The sequence below is a fragment of the Chionomys nivalis genome, chromosome 13, assembly GCF_950005125.1.
Source record: "Chionomys nivalis chromosome 13, mChiNiv1.1, whole genome shotgun sequence".
Taxonomy (NCBI): domain Eukaryota; kingdom Metazoa; phylum Chordata; class Mammalia; order Rodentia; family Cricetidae; genus Chionomys; species Chionomys nivalis.
Genome location: NC_080098.1, coordinates 75276974 through 75292795, shown reverse-complemented (window position 1 = coordinate 75292795; position 15822 = coordinate 75276974). Strand labels below are relative to the sequence as shown.

At 46.1% G+C, this 15822-nt stretch overlaps 1 protein-coding gene across 3 annotated transcripts in view; it reads left to right on the top strand.

Moving 5' to 3' along the window:
• Nucleotides 1-15822, top strand: part of Ptch1 (patched 1) — a 65658-nt gene that overhangs the window by 22492 nt on the left and 27344 nt on the right. For all 3 annotated transcript variants that reach the window (XM_057787032.1, XM_057787030.1, XM_057787033.1), the window contains exons 3-12: nt 3962-4151; nt 6896-6965; nt 7075-7166; nt 8532-8730; nt 9028-9149; nt 9843-9990; nt 10967-11098; nt 11452-11607; nt 12416-12514; nt 12960-13085. In XM_057787032.1, coding sequence (XP_057643015.1) covers nt 3962-4151; nt 6896-6965; nt 7075-7166; nt 8532-8730; nt 9028-9149; nt 9843-9990; nt 10967-11098; nt 11452-11607; nt 12416-12514; nt 12960-13085 — 1334 coding nt within the window. The remainder of the gene's footprint in view (nt 1-3961; nt 4152-6895; nt 6966-7074; nt 7167-8531; nt 8731-9027; nt 9150-9842; nt 9991-10966; nt 11099-11451; nt 11608-12415; nt 12515-12959; nt 13086-15822) is intronic.

Genomic DNA, 15822 nt, shown 5'->3' with positions numbered 1-15822 from the left:
AGCAGTCCTAGCTGTCCAGTGGTTCATTGACCCTGTAGCTAGCTGAGGAGTGCTGAATTTTATGGCTCATTTTCCTTAGGTACTTTCACATAGGTGAAATTTGGTTATTTATTTAAAAACTATGCAAGAGGAACTTTGACCTTGAAGGTGGGAAAGAGACCAGGGCTTTAATATATAATGTGTTGACTTTCTTAGCTCATTCATTCTTTCATTCATTCTTGACGTTGAACTGAGGGCCTTCTGCATGTCAGCCGAACCTTCTTTCTTTCACTAAACTACATCCTAAACTCAAACAAGTTCATTTTAGATTACAGAACTTGGATACTTGCTGTAGGTAGTAAATGGGGTCTCACGCACGCACACGTGTGCGTGCATACACACACACACACCAACCCCTGTGCCTTTCAGATCTTTTAAAGTCAGAGGTTATAGGCCAGCTCTGATCTGCAGGACTGTAATCATCTATCGTGGGTTTTGTGGGACTTCAGAGCAACAGGAAGGCAGTCAGGTAATGAATGAGCATCTTCAGGCTCTCCTTCCGCCCTGGTTCACCATGGGCGTTTGCCAAGATAGCCAGCAAGAGTCAGGCGAGCCTGTAAAACAGCTCTGTCCTGAGAGGCTTCCGTTCCTTAGCTTGCTCACAGCGTAGGGTGAATACTGCTGTAGTTGGTGGTGCCTGGTCTACCCCAGGAGCTGAATCTCCTGGAGCAAGCCAATGAATGACATCACCCACTCTCACCGGGTTCCAGCCATCCTCTCTTTTCAGAAATCAGGCTTCATCGTGATGTCTTCCAGCTCACTTTAGTTGTCTTCATGACACTTGGTTTTCTTGGCATCGCCTGTTCATGCCACTGGTCCTGTAACCATCCTGGAGCAGAGCCTTAGACAGGAGTGCCTGGTCCTGTCCACTCCTTAGTACTACTCCTTAGTACACACCACCTGCCACACACCCTGTGCACCCAGAGGGAGATAGATTCTGGCTGGGTGAGCCGAGCTGTTTAAACAACTATGGGTGAGTTAGCCGGTCATCTGGCAAAAACACTCAGTTAAATATTCAGTGAAGGCCAGGCAGTAGCCGCGCACGTCTTTAGTCCTAGCACTCGGGAGGCAGAGGCAGGCAGGTCTCTGTCAGTTTGAGGATAACCTGGTCTGCAGAGCGAGCTCCAGGACAGGCTCCAAAGCTACACAGAGAAACCTTGTCCCAAAGACTTAAAAATAAATAAATAAAATACGAAGTGAAATGTTAGGCCTAAAATGTCGCTGCATCCGAGGCACAGGTAAGCCTTTCAGTTATCATCAGTAGGACGCAGCGCACATTCTTGCAAAGTTTCAACTCTTCTGCATGCATGGCCTACTTTATCACTGATGGTTATGATCTTGCATTGGCTGGTGCTGATTGTCACATAGGTAAGATTCATAACTGACGGTTATGAGTTAAGCAGTTAAGAGAGCGTACTGTTTTTGCAGATGACCTGAACTCGGTAACCTGCACCCACATTGGGTAACTCGTACCCACCTGTAACTCCAGCTCTAGGGAAATCTAATGTCGTCTTCTTGCCTCTGTGGGTACAACACTCAGGTGCATAGCTCATACTCCCATACACACACACAAATATAAATGATTGGGACTATTAAATCTTTTTAAAAAGATAATGAGTATTAATCCCTAGAACAAAGGAAACAAAAACATGTAACCCCATGATAGAATGGATATTCAGTTGCTTAAAATGCATTTATTTTAACATACACTATAGGGTGATAACAGGGCCAGTGAATTACATTTTTCTATTTTGAGACTATCCTTTCTGTTTGTTTGTTTGTTTGTTTGTTTGTTTGCTTTTAATAATTTTTCTCCGAGACAGGGTTCCTCTTTGTATTCCTGACTGTCCTGAACCTTGCTTTGTAGGTCAGCCTGGCCCCAAACGCACAGAGATCCTCCTGCTTCTGCCTCACAAGTGCTGGGATTAAAGGCGTGCACCACCTGGCAAGAATATCCTTTCTGAAACCCCCTATGCAGAGAGTTTAGCTTGAAAGTGCACAGCGACGTCCTTAGCAGTGTGTCATGTGCTGGGCAGTGGATTTCTTATCTTTGTGAGTGTTTGTGTCGAGGGCTGTAAATAGAGACGTGTGGGCCAAGGCCCATGTCTGGTCAAACGGTCTTGATTCGCAGAGAGAGCTCTGCTGTAAAAGCAGTTGTGTGTTGGGGGAGGGAGGGGCTCGGCTTTGTGGCTTGCTTTTATTTTAGCTTTAAAAATATATTATTAGTATCAATATTATTATTATTGTCCTTTTGATTTGAAGTCACCCGAGTTTTAATTTTAAAACACAAGGGAGCACAGTGTACTCAGCAGGGTCTGGTCACAAGGAGGCAAGGGGAGTCCAGGTTTGGGGTACGAGACATGAGAACACTAGGAGAAATGAAGAAATTGTGCAGATGTGGGGTTGCCTTGCAGCTTTTCAGGGGTGCTCCCAGTGTTTCCACACAGGCAGACGTAAAATTCAGTTGGCTAGGTTCCTGAAAGCCTGCCCACAGTGAACAAGAGACTGTCTTTGGTTAGGACGAGAGGGCTTGTTCCCGAGTTTCCCTAGTGCTGAGGCTGGAACTCAGGACCTTGTAGATGCCAGGCAGGCCCCGAGCCACACCCCTAGTCCTGCTTTTCTATAACGACATTGGTAAAGGCCTCAGCCATCCCCCTCTGGCATTCCCTAAGCTATCTGCACACTTTGAATCCCTTTTATGAACCCTTCGCTGCCCTCTTCCCACAGCCATACGCTCCTTTAGCCTCACCTCTGAGCTCCATGGTGGCCTTGGCGGCTTCTGGGCCCACGCATCGGGTCCTGCCAGCTCAAGAGTCTGCACTCGTTTTCTTAATGAGGCCGTTGTTTGCTTTCTAGCCTCCCCCACTGTTTATAAAATACACCAAGAGAACCAAACACCCCACTGTTCTCAGTACTTACTTTCCCAAACCAAATGTTTATGTCCTTGAATACTAAACTTGAAGAAAAAGGATTCCTCCTCGTGGGAAAGTGACAATCACCGAGTTCTTTCTGAGCAATGGCCAGAGGTCTGTGTCTCAGAAACTCTGAGCTTATCGGTGACTTTGGGAACTATTCAGACCAGCTTCCTTTGTCTTGTGTGTGTGCGCACGTGGGAGCAGATCCTCTGTCTTCCCAAGATGCCTCTCAGCAGAGTTGGTTTACTCTTAGTGTACATAGTACACAGAAAGGAGATCCAGAGTCAATGGTTTAAAAATCATCCATTGAGCCTGCATGCCAGTATGCCTAGCTTTAGCCAAACTTGTAGAAGAGTCAGTCGGTGCTGGATAGAGTTCCTCCTTGGCCTCAGTGGAAGGCCCAGCAGCACCTGGGAGCTTCCAGACAGGTTACACTTTCCCAGAGGACTGAGAACCTGAGGCCTGTGTTTTTTGGATGCTGACCAGGTGATCCCAATGTTCCCCTGCTATGGAGTTCCCCTGGCCCTTCTGACTGGAATCACAGTCTGTCTGCCCACGGGTTGTGTTCTGAGCACCCACGGGCTGCCTTCCTTGTGACTTTTCCACGGAGGAGAAACTTTCCCTTGTTACCTTTGCTAGATTGCTTAGAAGAGTGTAAATTGCGTCATTTATCACAAAATGTGCTGTAGGCATATTGTTGATGTAAGTAAAAGAGACCAAAAATGTTTTGGTCTGGTCTGCAGAGAAAAGAAAGGTATATTGTGTTTCTCCACCCCTTCCTCTCTTAGACCTGTGGTGTCTGGTCAGAATGCATCCAGTAGATTTGGGTATTTGACAAGCACTGGGCTTAGAGAGTATTATTTTTTATTAGACTTGTCGTTCCTAAAGCCAGCCTTGCCGTTCACTCGACTTTCATCTCCAGTTTGTTCCCAGTTACTGAACCTGTCTTTTAGGGAATGGTTTTGAGGTGAGTTCTGTTCTGATCGATACCTGTCCATGTTTGTCAGTTGGTGGACGAGTGAGTCGAGAATTAAATTATACCCGGCAGAAGATAGGAGAAGAGGCTATGTTTAATCCTCAACTCATGATACAGACTCCAAAAGAAGAAGGCGCTAACGTCCTGACCACGGAGGCTCTCCTACAGCACCTGGACTCAGCTCTGCAGGCCAGCCGTGTGCATGTCTACATGTATAACAGGTAAGGCCAGCTGTGCTGTGTGCACTGGTCAGCAGGTAGGCCTCGTGCTTCCGGGAATAACTTCGCCTTTGGATTATTAAGTTGATTTCAACAGTTTTCTGATAACTTTAGAACCCAGGGTTTCATCGATGTTACACAGTGCTACCATTGATCACTTCCCCCTGTTGGTTTGTTTTTAGAGGTTGTAAGCAAAATATTACACATTGAATCATCCTTATCCAAAGTGCTTGGGACCCAGAAGTATCTCAAACATTTAAAATAAATTTATTTTGGAATATTTCCATGTATGTAATAAGATTTATTTGGGGGCAAGATCCAAGACTGAAGACAGAACTGATTTATGTTCCAATATGCCTTATATAATATTTTGGTACTTATTTTTGTGCAAAAAAATATGGAGTTTCATTGTATGGAATTTTCTATTTGTGGCATGATGCTTTAGTCCAAAAGTTTCAGATTCTAGAGCTTTCCAGATGTCAATCTTTGAGATTAAGTATGTGGTCAACCATATCATATGCATGTTTGCCTACATGTGTGTCAGTGTACCCCATGTGTGCAGGTGTGCAGTCTGGAACTGAAGTTAGAGAGTGTGCGCTGCCATGTAGGTGTTGGGAATCAAACCTGGTCACCTGCAAGGGCAGCAAGTGCACTTTACCTCCGAGCCATCTCTTCTGCAATGTATTTCGACTAAGTATCTTGGCGTGGTTCACAAATGGATGCGGTTCTGTTGTGGGGGTTACATGCTGATCTTTATCCCACTGCTTAAGATATTTTTTCCCCCAAATTGAATATTTTGTTCACTTGGTAAACTATCTCCATTACTGAATCTTTCTTTGGATGGTGTAATCTCAGCCACCAGTGTAAAGGGCAGAGGGAGGGAGGAGAGGGAGGAGGAGGGGGAGGAAGTCTTACTTTGCATGTACAGGTGACATTAATTGCAAAGCAAATGGGGGGGTTGGGTGTTGAGTTTACCTGGGAATTCTCTGGGATGTCTGAGTGAGGTAGATTTATACATACACCTTTTAAGAGAGTTTTGGAACAGAATTAACATGTTTTCCCCTTTATCTATAGTGACTTGTCTATCCAGTCAGTCCCTTCAGGGTAGGAACCACATGCATATGTGGCCCCTGGTGGAGCAGGGGAGGTCAGGTGAGCTTTGGAAGATGTGGACAGATGTTAGCAACCTGCTGTCCTCCAACCACTGATGTGCACTGTAGAGAAGGTAGCTGCCTGGCCTAGATGACAGGAGTTGCAGTCAAAGGCCCTATAAAGCTCTTGGCATGCCCCGGGTGACCCCACATACATCATATGTTAAGACCCACTCTGAGGCATGTGTCATTCGCATGCTTGAGGACAAGATTAAAGGTTCCCTACTGTGCGGTGACATCCTTCTCAAAGAAGCTAAGATGAACCCTTGCATAGTCAATGTATGTATATTTTAGATGAAAAAAAAAAAAACTTGAAGTGAGATCAAATGGAGCATTTGTCCAAGATCCTAAGGTTATTAAATGATCAGTCCAGGTTTCAAACCCCTTCTTCTGGATCCACACCCAGTGAATGATCAACAGTGTCTTCCTCAAGCAAACACAGAGAACTGGTTCATCAGATGGCATTGAAAACCTACTTGTAATGTTGGATAGTCTATGCTGGCACTACACAGAGTTAATGAGGGGTGTGTGTGTGTGTGCGAGTGTGTGAGTATGAGTGTGTGGAGAGAAAGAGAGACCTACATGATCAGCAGGTAGATAAGTAAGAGGAAAGGAGAGATGGTGAATGAATGAGAAATACAATCACAGGTTGGCACAGACAAAGCCAGGCATGGGCAGTGCCCACCTTACATACCCCAGGTGTGGGATAACAGCCAGGACTCTACATGAAGAGCCATTTTCACCAGCATTAGGCAAAGAAAACTTACTACAAAAAGTAGACTTTCTAAAGGGCACTGAGCGAAAGATGGGAAAATTCTAGAAAGAAGCGTAGGGAAGAGGGCGCCAAGTTCAAAAAGTGCCCTTGGGTGAAGACAGGCCTCCTAAGAAGACCAATAAAATAGAGCAGTTTGGGGTATGTGTGTATTAGTTTTCATTTTCATCCCTTTGGTTTCCCATCTCTTCTCTTTCCAAATATCCTTTTATTTTTGATTAACACTTATTTTCCTAAACACATTAAAAAGCCGTGGGTTTAAGGTCATGTCTACCAGACTGGGAATCATTCTACTTGGCAGAGGCTGCTTATAACATTTGTGCTTAAGAGGAGGAATGTCTCAGACTTGACCTACAAATAACATCTGCTGGTTTAAAAAAAAAAAAAAAAAAAGATAAATAAAAGCCAGCAATGGTTTCCCACCTGACGATATCCCAACCCTTGCTACACTATCTCAAGCTCCACTTATTTTGAATTTGTGATAATGTCACTGGATCGCTGCAGGTTGTTTAATGTATGTGGAAAAGCAAATTAATGGTGTAAACAAGATTATTGGTAGAACACTTAAGGAAACAAGACTTTTCAAGTACTTCGGTAGCGTTCATTTACATAAACACCCCACATGTTAATTACGATCCAGTGTTATCTATTCATTAAAGCGAGCTTGCCAGCTTTCGGCTTGGCAAAAGCGCTGCTGGTTTTGACAGATGCTTCAGCGTGATCGAAATTACAGCCTTTTGATAAGTCCTGTTGCTTCAGTTCTTAGCTCGTTTCGTTGTGGTAAGAAGTGTTGTTTTACTTTTCTCTGCTTTTCATCCCAATAGGCAGTGGAAGTTGGAACATTTGTGCTACAAATCAGGGGAACTTATCACGGAGACAGGTTACATGGATCAGGTACATGCTTTTCTTGTTTACAAAGAGGGAAAAACCGTTCACAGTTTCTGGAAACAACCCCAGCATCGAGTGTTAGCCTAATGCACTCCTCTTGTTTTTGCTTTGACAGATAATAGAATACCTTTACCCTTGCTTGATCATCACACCTCTAGACTGCTTCTGGGAAGGGGCGAAGTTGCAGTCGGGGACGGCGTACCTCCTGTAAGTGTGGCCTCAGGGTCGAATTGCTTGGCTCTGTCACAGTTTCCGGTGTGCCTTATCATTGTTTATTCTGTTTCAGTTTTGGACGAGGAATAAAAACATTGAAATTCCAAGCGCATTTTTTTTTTTTTTTGAGTGAATGGTTTGGGGGGGACTTCAGCAGAATGTTTTTTTTTTCTCTTTTCAAAAACAGTTCTGTAGGCATCATTAAATTTCATTCACTTTTACCAACCTATTTATATGCAAATAAAATGCAAATTACTGAGCAGCCCGTGCAATTTTTTAAAAACTCTTTATAAAATGCTTGTGGTTACGCAGACCAGCACTCAAACCTTTAAGAAGAGAATTTATTGCTGGGTACATGTCACAAAGAAATACTTGAAGCTATAAGATTCAAGATCTTCCAGCAAAGTCATATATTAACCCTTCTTTGGATTGCAGTAATGATGTTTAAGGGGGATATATGCCCTCTGTTAAGGCCATGACAAGGGATGCTTCATAGCTCTGGCAGTTGGGAGTTACACACACCACATCATTTAAAGACTGATGGTTACTCAGTGTAGACATTTTTCAGCTAATTACGCAAGAGTTAGTGCTTGGGTTATTGTTTCCGTCCTAGCCGGCACATATCTGCAAAAGCAATTTGCAGTGGCCATCCCCTGACCTACAGTGTACAGTTTTAGATGGGAAATAAGGGGTTTTGTGTTTTCTGGTTGGGAGAGTCTGAATAATGACTTCAGCCTGGTTAAGCAGCTACAGTGCGGTTTGAACCACATAGCAGGCAGCCAAAAGCCTTTCTGGTCTGTCACCAGTGCAGTTTCCAAAGTGAGTGTGGGGGAAGTGGCTGTGATGGTGGTGATGGCAGAAGCCCATGGGGGGCTTGCCCACCCCACTGCCAGCCTGCCAGAGGGGGCACATAAGAATGAATTGTTGACAGTTACAGGTCAGATACTTGATTGGTGACATTTAGAAAGCCTCTTTTAAAACTAGGAAGGACTGATGTTGTATTGTGATTCCCTCGTTTGGTTTTTAATTTTGGATCTCAGTGTCCTGCTTAGAAGTACCCACCTCCACTCCTCATTGGCTAACTCTTTAAACATATTAAATACAACGTTAGGGAATTAAAAGTCTCTGATATCTGTGTTAATTTGCAAGCTCCCTGCTTGTCCTCTTTAGTCATGAATTCTTTTCCTGACTTGTTCATAATTAGCTTTATTGGGGAGGAACACTCTATTTTCCCTTTTTACCCAAGTCCCAGAATTTTGCTTTGCACAGCCTGTTTTGCACAGATGGAGCTATGGTGCCCTCCTGCCTGTCTGAAGCTGGTAGGTTTTCCATGGCCTCACCTCTTAATTTCTTTCGCAGAGGTAAGCCCCCTTTGCGGTGGACAAACTTTGACCCCTTGGAATTCCTAGAAGAGTTAAAGAAAATAAACTACCAAGTGGACAGCTGGGAGGAAATGCTGAATAAAGCCGAAGTTGGCCATGGGTACATGGACCGGCCCTGCCTCAACCCGGCTGACCCAGATTGCCCCGCCACAGCCCCCAACAAAAATTCAACCAAAGTGAGTTTCCAGGGAGTGTGTGTGTGGGGGGGGGAGCCTTTTCTATTTCATTCTCTTCCTCTATTACTTTCATCTTAAAGATTTCATTTGCCATGAGTTTTGTTCTTTTTTAATTTGGTGTATGGAACTAAAGTTGTTTACAGAGCTAAGTTTTGCTGTAAGATTTAGCATAACCCTCATTAGTCTCGTTATTAATGTTTTCTCTGAAACAAACAAGCCCTTAACTCACTGGATTTTAACGAGGCATGTGACCTGCCTACTAATTCCCATAATTATGTGGCTGTCTTTTCATTACAGCCTCTTGATGTGGCCCTTGTTTTGAATGGTGGATGTCAAGGTTTATCCAGGAAGTATATGCATTGGCAGGAGGAGTTGATTGTGGGTGGCACAGTCAAGAACGCCACTGGAAAACTGGTCAGGTAATCCAACACCGTACCCCACAGAATCCCGTATTTATTATTGGACTCATGTTAGTCCTAGTCCAGTGTCAGTGAATCTGGGGGAGCATGAGCACATCAGGCCAGTTTGCAAAGTTTTCTAGGACGGATTTGTGGTTTCCACTGGAGCTGTTTTGAAACGTCTGGCCTTTATGTAGACTCGTGGGGCAAGAAAATCCATTCATAGTGTGGGATTGAGTGGTGGGAGCTTCAAGAGTCAAAGCCCAGGAACTACAGCCCATATGAGAGTTAGCCTTTGTGCAGCCGGGGACTCCAGTCAGTCAAGTGTCAGGTGTTCGTCTGAGGTTTCTCCCTTGGGACCCTGTCTCTGGGATTTCTGCACAGAGAGAGTGCATGGCTGAACCCAGTATATCTGGTCAAGCTATCTACTCCCCTCTCCTTCCTGTTTCATGGAATAGGAACTGAGAAAGGAAATTGCCTATTAATTTAATTTTGGGGTCTATCTGTAAAAGGTTTGTAAGGTTACACCTTTAATATGGTACATCAATCTATTAAATACAATAACCATCCTGGTCTTGTTTGAATGGAAACATGTGCGCACAGAGGATGGATGAAGTCTGGGGGAGAGTTGGGGGCGCTCACGTGGGACCTCACATCACACACATTGCTTGCTGGCGGTGCTGACCTGCCTTCTGTCCTTTTACCCTGACACAGCGCTCACGCCCTGCAGACCATGTTCCAGTTAATGACCCCCAAGCAAATGTACGAGCACTTCAGAGGCTATGAGTATGTCTCTCATATCAACTGGAACGAGGATAGGGCGGCAGCCATCCTGGAGGCGTGGCAGAGGACTTACGTGGAGGTGAGCCCTGCCTTGATGTCAGGGATAGTTGTAACTTAGTCCAGTCTTCCTCTACTCATTGGAAACATTGTTTCCCCTTAGGTTTAGTGGGGTTTTCTTTGTTATTGAGTCAGCCAGTATTCACAATACTGTGCTGCCCAGGCAGTCTCAAACCTTACCCTTCTGCCTCATTCTCCTGATTGTTGGGGTTACACCACCTCCCTCAGATTAATTTTCAAGACATTTTAATTCTTAGTACTGCATGAGATACAAGCTTTTCTTTATCCAGCCGTGTTAAGACTTAGGAGTAGTGTCTGAAGAGACACTCTTTCTTAGTGGGAATGTCCTGAAACATGCCTAGTAACTATTGTGGACTCCAGAGTCCAGGCATAGCAATGTGAAAAAAAAAAACTGGGTGAGCAAGAAAAGGTGTCTGGAAAACATTAGCAAGACAGAATCTATTCACAGCTGCAGGCCCCTTGGTCAGGTCATGTGACAGGAGACTGGCCTTTGTTTCCCAAGCAGTGACCTCTATGGAGCTGCCTGTGACCTTTTGAAAGTGGCCAGCAAATGAAGTGGGGGGAGGTGGAATTTATAAGAATGAGTCGTTTTGGATTAAGAAGGAGCAGTCTGGCTATGGAGGGTGAGAGAACCTTAGAGTTACAAAGTAACACACTTTGGGTTTCTTAGAGTTACAAAGTAACACATTTTAGGTGTCTTAGAGTTACAAAGTAACACATTTTAGGTGTCTTAGAGTTACAAAGTAACACACTTTGGGTGTCTTTCTGGTCTCTGCTCTCCCTTGATCCCTGTAACCTACTGTAGAGGGAGGTTCCTCTTCCCTCCTCCTCTGACCACTTGAGGTCACATGGGACCTTGTGAAGCATCAGCAAACAGTGTGGGGTGCACGGTGGTGTTACCCCAAGGTCTGTGCTGGTGAAGCATGTTGATACTTTAGTTCCTTTTGGGAATTTAGCACCTTGTCTTGTGACCTCAGGTGGTTCATCAAAGCGTTGCCCCAAACTCCACGCAGAAGGTGCTTTCCTTCACCACCACTACTCTGGACGACATCCTAAAATCCTTCTCTGACGTCAGTGTCATCCGCGTGGCCAGTGGCTACCTACTGATGGTAATTCTGGGCCCCCTCAGGGTGGGGTGGTCAACTTGGTTTGAGCTTGTTTGTTTTGGAATTTTAGCTCTTTACTTTTCTGTGACGGCACCTGCTTTTTAGCTGCTGCCCCTAACGTACAAGTACACCCCCACGGACACCCAAGACAGGGACAGCTCAGCCTTGTTGTATGATGTTTGTAGTGTAAGATTTATTTGTTGGAGTTAATAGGTTCTACCTTGGATGTGGGGCAATGGGAGAGGGAAAACATTAGAATCCCCACACATTCTAATGTTTGGCTCTTGTTTTGTGTCTTTCCCCCACCTTCTCTCTCCATTCCCCTCCACCCCCCTCCCCTATCGTTCTGCTTGCAGCTTGCCTATGCCTGTTTAACCATGCTGCGCTGGGACTGCTCCAAGTCCCAGGGTGCCGTGGGGCTGGCTGGCGTCCTGTTGGTTGCACTGTCAGTGGCTGCAGGATTGGGCCTCTGCTCCTTGATCGGGATTTCCTTTAACGCTGCAACAACTCAGGTACTGCAGGGACCATTCATCGCTGCCCTCTGGCCAACACTTTGCCCAGCGTGCCGGCCCCCCTGTGTGTCTATCTTACCTAAAGCCTTTTCCATGAGGATGCCATTTATCTCAGGAGGGCTGGCTCCCACTGGGCCAGTCTGTTCTGTGGGCTAAAAATGGTTCAGTAGGTAAAGGCGCCTACTATGCAAATATAACCGTCCGAGTTCAATCTCTAGAGCCCATATAAAAGGTGGAAAGAGAGAACAGGCTACAGAATTGTCTTCTGACCTTTGTATAGTGGGCTGTGTGGCGTGTGCATGTGTGCGCACACACACATACACCATGTGCATATACACAGATACACATTTGTGCTTTTTTTTTAGTTCAGAGATGCTCTTGGTAGGTAGAGACATTCACTTAGAACAGCGTATATAATTTACTGGTTCCTAAACTCCAGTAAGCATTAGAATCACACTGAGAACACAAAGATGGCTGGACCTGGTCTATATGGAGGTACTGTCTTATATTTTCAGCCGTTCTCACTGATGCTGGACTGAGGATCACTAGGAACCACAGCTTTAGATACGAGTTAGCTGGCTTTTCACTTTTAGTTCTAAAATACGTTCTTGTACCTAGACCTTAGAAAGAAGCTTGTGAGAACATCTCTGAGTCATAACTGAAAGGTTTTAGAGATGCAGACTTCCGGATAAGTATGTTGTCTTCCAGACTGGCCTGAGCTCCCCTTTGGCACCTGTGGGCACTGGCAGCCATGTTTCCTTGTGAGGTCTTACCTGGATAATGCTGTGGTTGCCTGTGTTTGCTGTAGGTTTTGCCATTTCTTGCTCTTGGTGTCGGTGTGGACGACGTCTTCCTCTTGGCACACGCCTTCAGTGAAACAGGACAAAATAAAAGGATCCCGTTTGAGGTAACAGTCGGAGGAAAGAAGGATGTCTGGGGGACTCTCAAAGCCCACTCTCTGCCTTGGCATTTGTTAAGTCAAATGACACGTCACTCTGAGAAACGCCAAGAGCCCCATTTAGGGTGCCCATGGAAATGTGGGGGTCTTAGCATTGTGCCGCATGTGTGCCATCTCTTCTCAAAGCCCAAGGTTGTTTCTGTGGTTTTCTTTGGCTACGGGTTTGCATTTAAGTCATCGTTGTCTTTGGCTTTCCCATTCGGGTGATGGTAACTGTGAGGAACACGTGACGTTGAGGGAGACATCAGCAGAACCTGGTGCTGGAATCAAGGTGGTTGTGGCCTTTCCCTGTTCCTTAGGCCCAGAACAGCCAGTCCTAGAAACTGCCACCACGTCCTCTAAGGGGGGAGCTAGTTCAGAGGCAGCCCTCAGTGCTGTGGTTTGTCTTCCTCAGGACAGGACCGGGGAGTGCCTGAAGCGCACAGGAGCCAGTGTGGCCCTCACCTCCATCAGCAACGTCACCGCCTTTTTCATGGCTGCCCTAATCCCTATTCCTGCACTGCGAGCATTCTCCCTCCAGGTGAGTTTACAGTGGGCAGGTCCCTGTGGCTTGTCTGGTCAACGTCTCCTCTCTGCTTCACTTGAGTCTAGCGCTGATTTTGCAGATCAAGTGCATGCCGCAGCATTTGGGCCTTGGTGCTGCTGGGTAGGTTCTTCAAGGCATGACCTGGTACTCCTCCCAGGTCAAGTGCTGGGGCTCTTTGCTTTCTTACACCTTGTTATCCAGGAGCTATTCACTTGTGGAGTTGTGCTGTGTAGGCCAGCAGGCCCAGGGATGTGCCCCGAAGTCCTCCTTGGCTGACTCCTCTTTCTAGACTACCTACCCCCTTGCAGTCACCTCATATCTCCCCTCCCTAAACAGCACCACCTCAAGGCCGTAAAAGACTGCACTGGTGTATGCAGCTAGGGTTGCTGGCAGACAGTGACTGTCACACTATATGAGAGTATGTTGACCACTTAGCTATGTCCTGCAAGGGTTATCTCTTGGGGATCCCTGTGTCCCGCCGCGTTTTCCTTCTTGGCCTCTGCATTTCTGTCCTGTCCTCTGGTTCCATGCTCCCTTCTCCAGCTACTTAAGCAAGTTTAGGTTGCCTGCTGCTCACTATGTGTGCAAAACCTGTGTTGCAGGCCATGTTACTCACATCTTCCTCCCAGCCAGGCCCTCTCATACCCAGGCTGTCAGCCTAAAGAGTCTGTTCCCTGGGCCAGACCTAGTAGTCATAGTTCATAGAAAGTCTGAAGCAGCCAGAGCAGCAGGTTTTTGAGTAGTTCATGACATGGTGGAAGTTTCTTGAATTAATTTCAAGTTTTGAAGCTTCGGCTGCAGGGAGCATTTGTCTCTCTTTTCTTAGACTAGGCTGTCTTAAGGAAACTTATGAGGTGGCCAGCTGCCTGAAGGAAGCCTCTTTGATGTCCTTGTGTGAAACTGTCGTCAAGTTTGTACTCTTTCATGGGCTCTGCTCATCACCAGGTGCTGGTCATCAGAAGAGAAGGTGACAGATGATACATTGTGTCCCTATTTATACTCTTTAAATACACATTTGTCACCTAAGTAGAAACGGTCCCCTGGGTGTTTGAGCTTCATGTCCCTACCAGTAGAGACCCTGCTGGGGGTGAGGTGCAAGGCCTCCCTAACAGTTAGTCTAAGATCTGAGACTGAGAGAAGAGCTTGTTCTCTGTCAGTCACAAGCACCAACTCCCAAGAAAAGAAAAAGATACTAGGAAGAGGCCTGGCATTATAAACATCTATGGAAATAAAGGTAACAGTGGTTCATAAGTAAAGTCGAATCTGAAACTGGACAGAGCCACAAGGAAATGGAAATAACCAAGGGTTCGTAATGGGAAAGATAAGGGAAGAAATGCATGGCCTTGGTACCTCGGCTTCAGGAAGCAGTTTGCACAGGCTTGCATCTGCTACACGCGCATCTGGAGCCTGCAGTACGAGGCCTTCTGCTCACGCTCTCTCTCCCACTCCCTGTCCCCTCGCTGTCTGCCTCGCTCTGTTCTGCTCCGCCTCAGCTTGCTTGCACCTGTTCCCTCACTGTGCCCACCTCGTTCTGCTCCGTCAGCTCGCTCCTTTTCTTTCCCTCACTCTTGGCTCTCCTCTCCTCTCAGTACTGGTGGTTCCTCAAGGCAAACTCTCCTCCCCTAATGACACCCCACGGTGTGGTCTCTCCCTGAGGATAGAAAAGCCTTTTAGGAAATCCAGTGCGCTAAGTTCTCCCAAGGTAAGCACCTTTACAGGGCCGAAATGAGTACTTTATGTTTCTTTGTGTGTGTGCGTCTGTCACCTGTAGCTACCAAGAGTATCCAGAGAGAGGGGGCCCAGAGACATTCTGTGGCGTAATAAACCACTGTGACATTTGGATTTTTTTTCCTTATGAAACTTCGGGTTTTTTTTCCCCCTGACCAAAATAGTAGCATTCCTTCCCTCAAAGAAATAGCTTGTCTCCTGGTCAGCCTTCATTGTAGTGTTGTTCCTCAGTGAACCCCCTCCCCCCACAAGAGCAAGACCCTTACTCGTTCTAATGATAGAGGTTTGCTTTAAATGTTCATTATTTTGTGTCATCGTCCTCCCCCCTTCTCTCTCTGTGTATGTGACTCTGTGAGCATATGGGTGTGTAGGCTCACACACAGGTGCCAGAGCAGGACATCAGGTGTCTTCCTCCTTTGTTGTCTCACCGAACCAAAGCTTATCAGCCATTGGGCTGGATGACCAGGAAGCTCCACCCCAATGCTGGGATTACAGGAAGTGGAAGCAGTATTTAACTTTTTATGTGGATACTGGGAACTGGTTATGTGAAAAAGCTTTTCCTGGGGCAGTGCAGCACATGCGTGTCCACTCACACCACATAGGGAACCTGTGACACAGACCAGAGTACAGAGACCACCAAAGTCCAGCTTGGTGAACCAATGATTGCTACTTGCAGGAGTATTAGTGAGGGGTTACTTACAGGAGCAGACAGCTACGTCACCAGAGCCCACTCCAGCATGGGTGACAGCTCACAAAGCTAGGAACCTGAAGCCCACTGCACAGCCTGCAGGCAGCTCAGCAGGTTGGCTGTATCCTTTACAGGTAACTCCTAGTCTAAACCGCTGCCTCTTCCACACAGCTGATTGGATCTCAGGGTCCTCTTTGCAGCTTGGCTCTGCTTGCTAGGGCAGGGAGGGGGCCTCGTGAATCTGATTGGTTCAGTTTCAGGGACTTCCTAAAGCTCTTTGATAGAATGTTTCAGTTCAGGAGGAAACTGTTACAC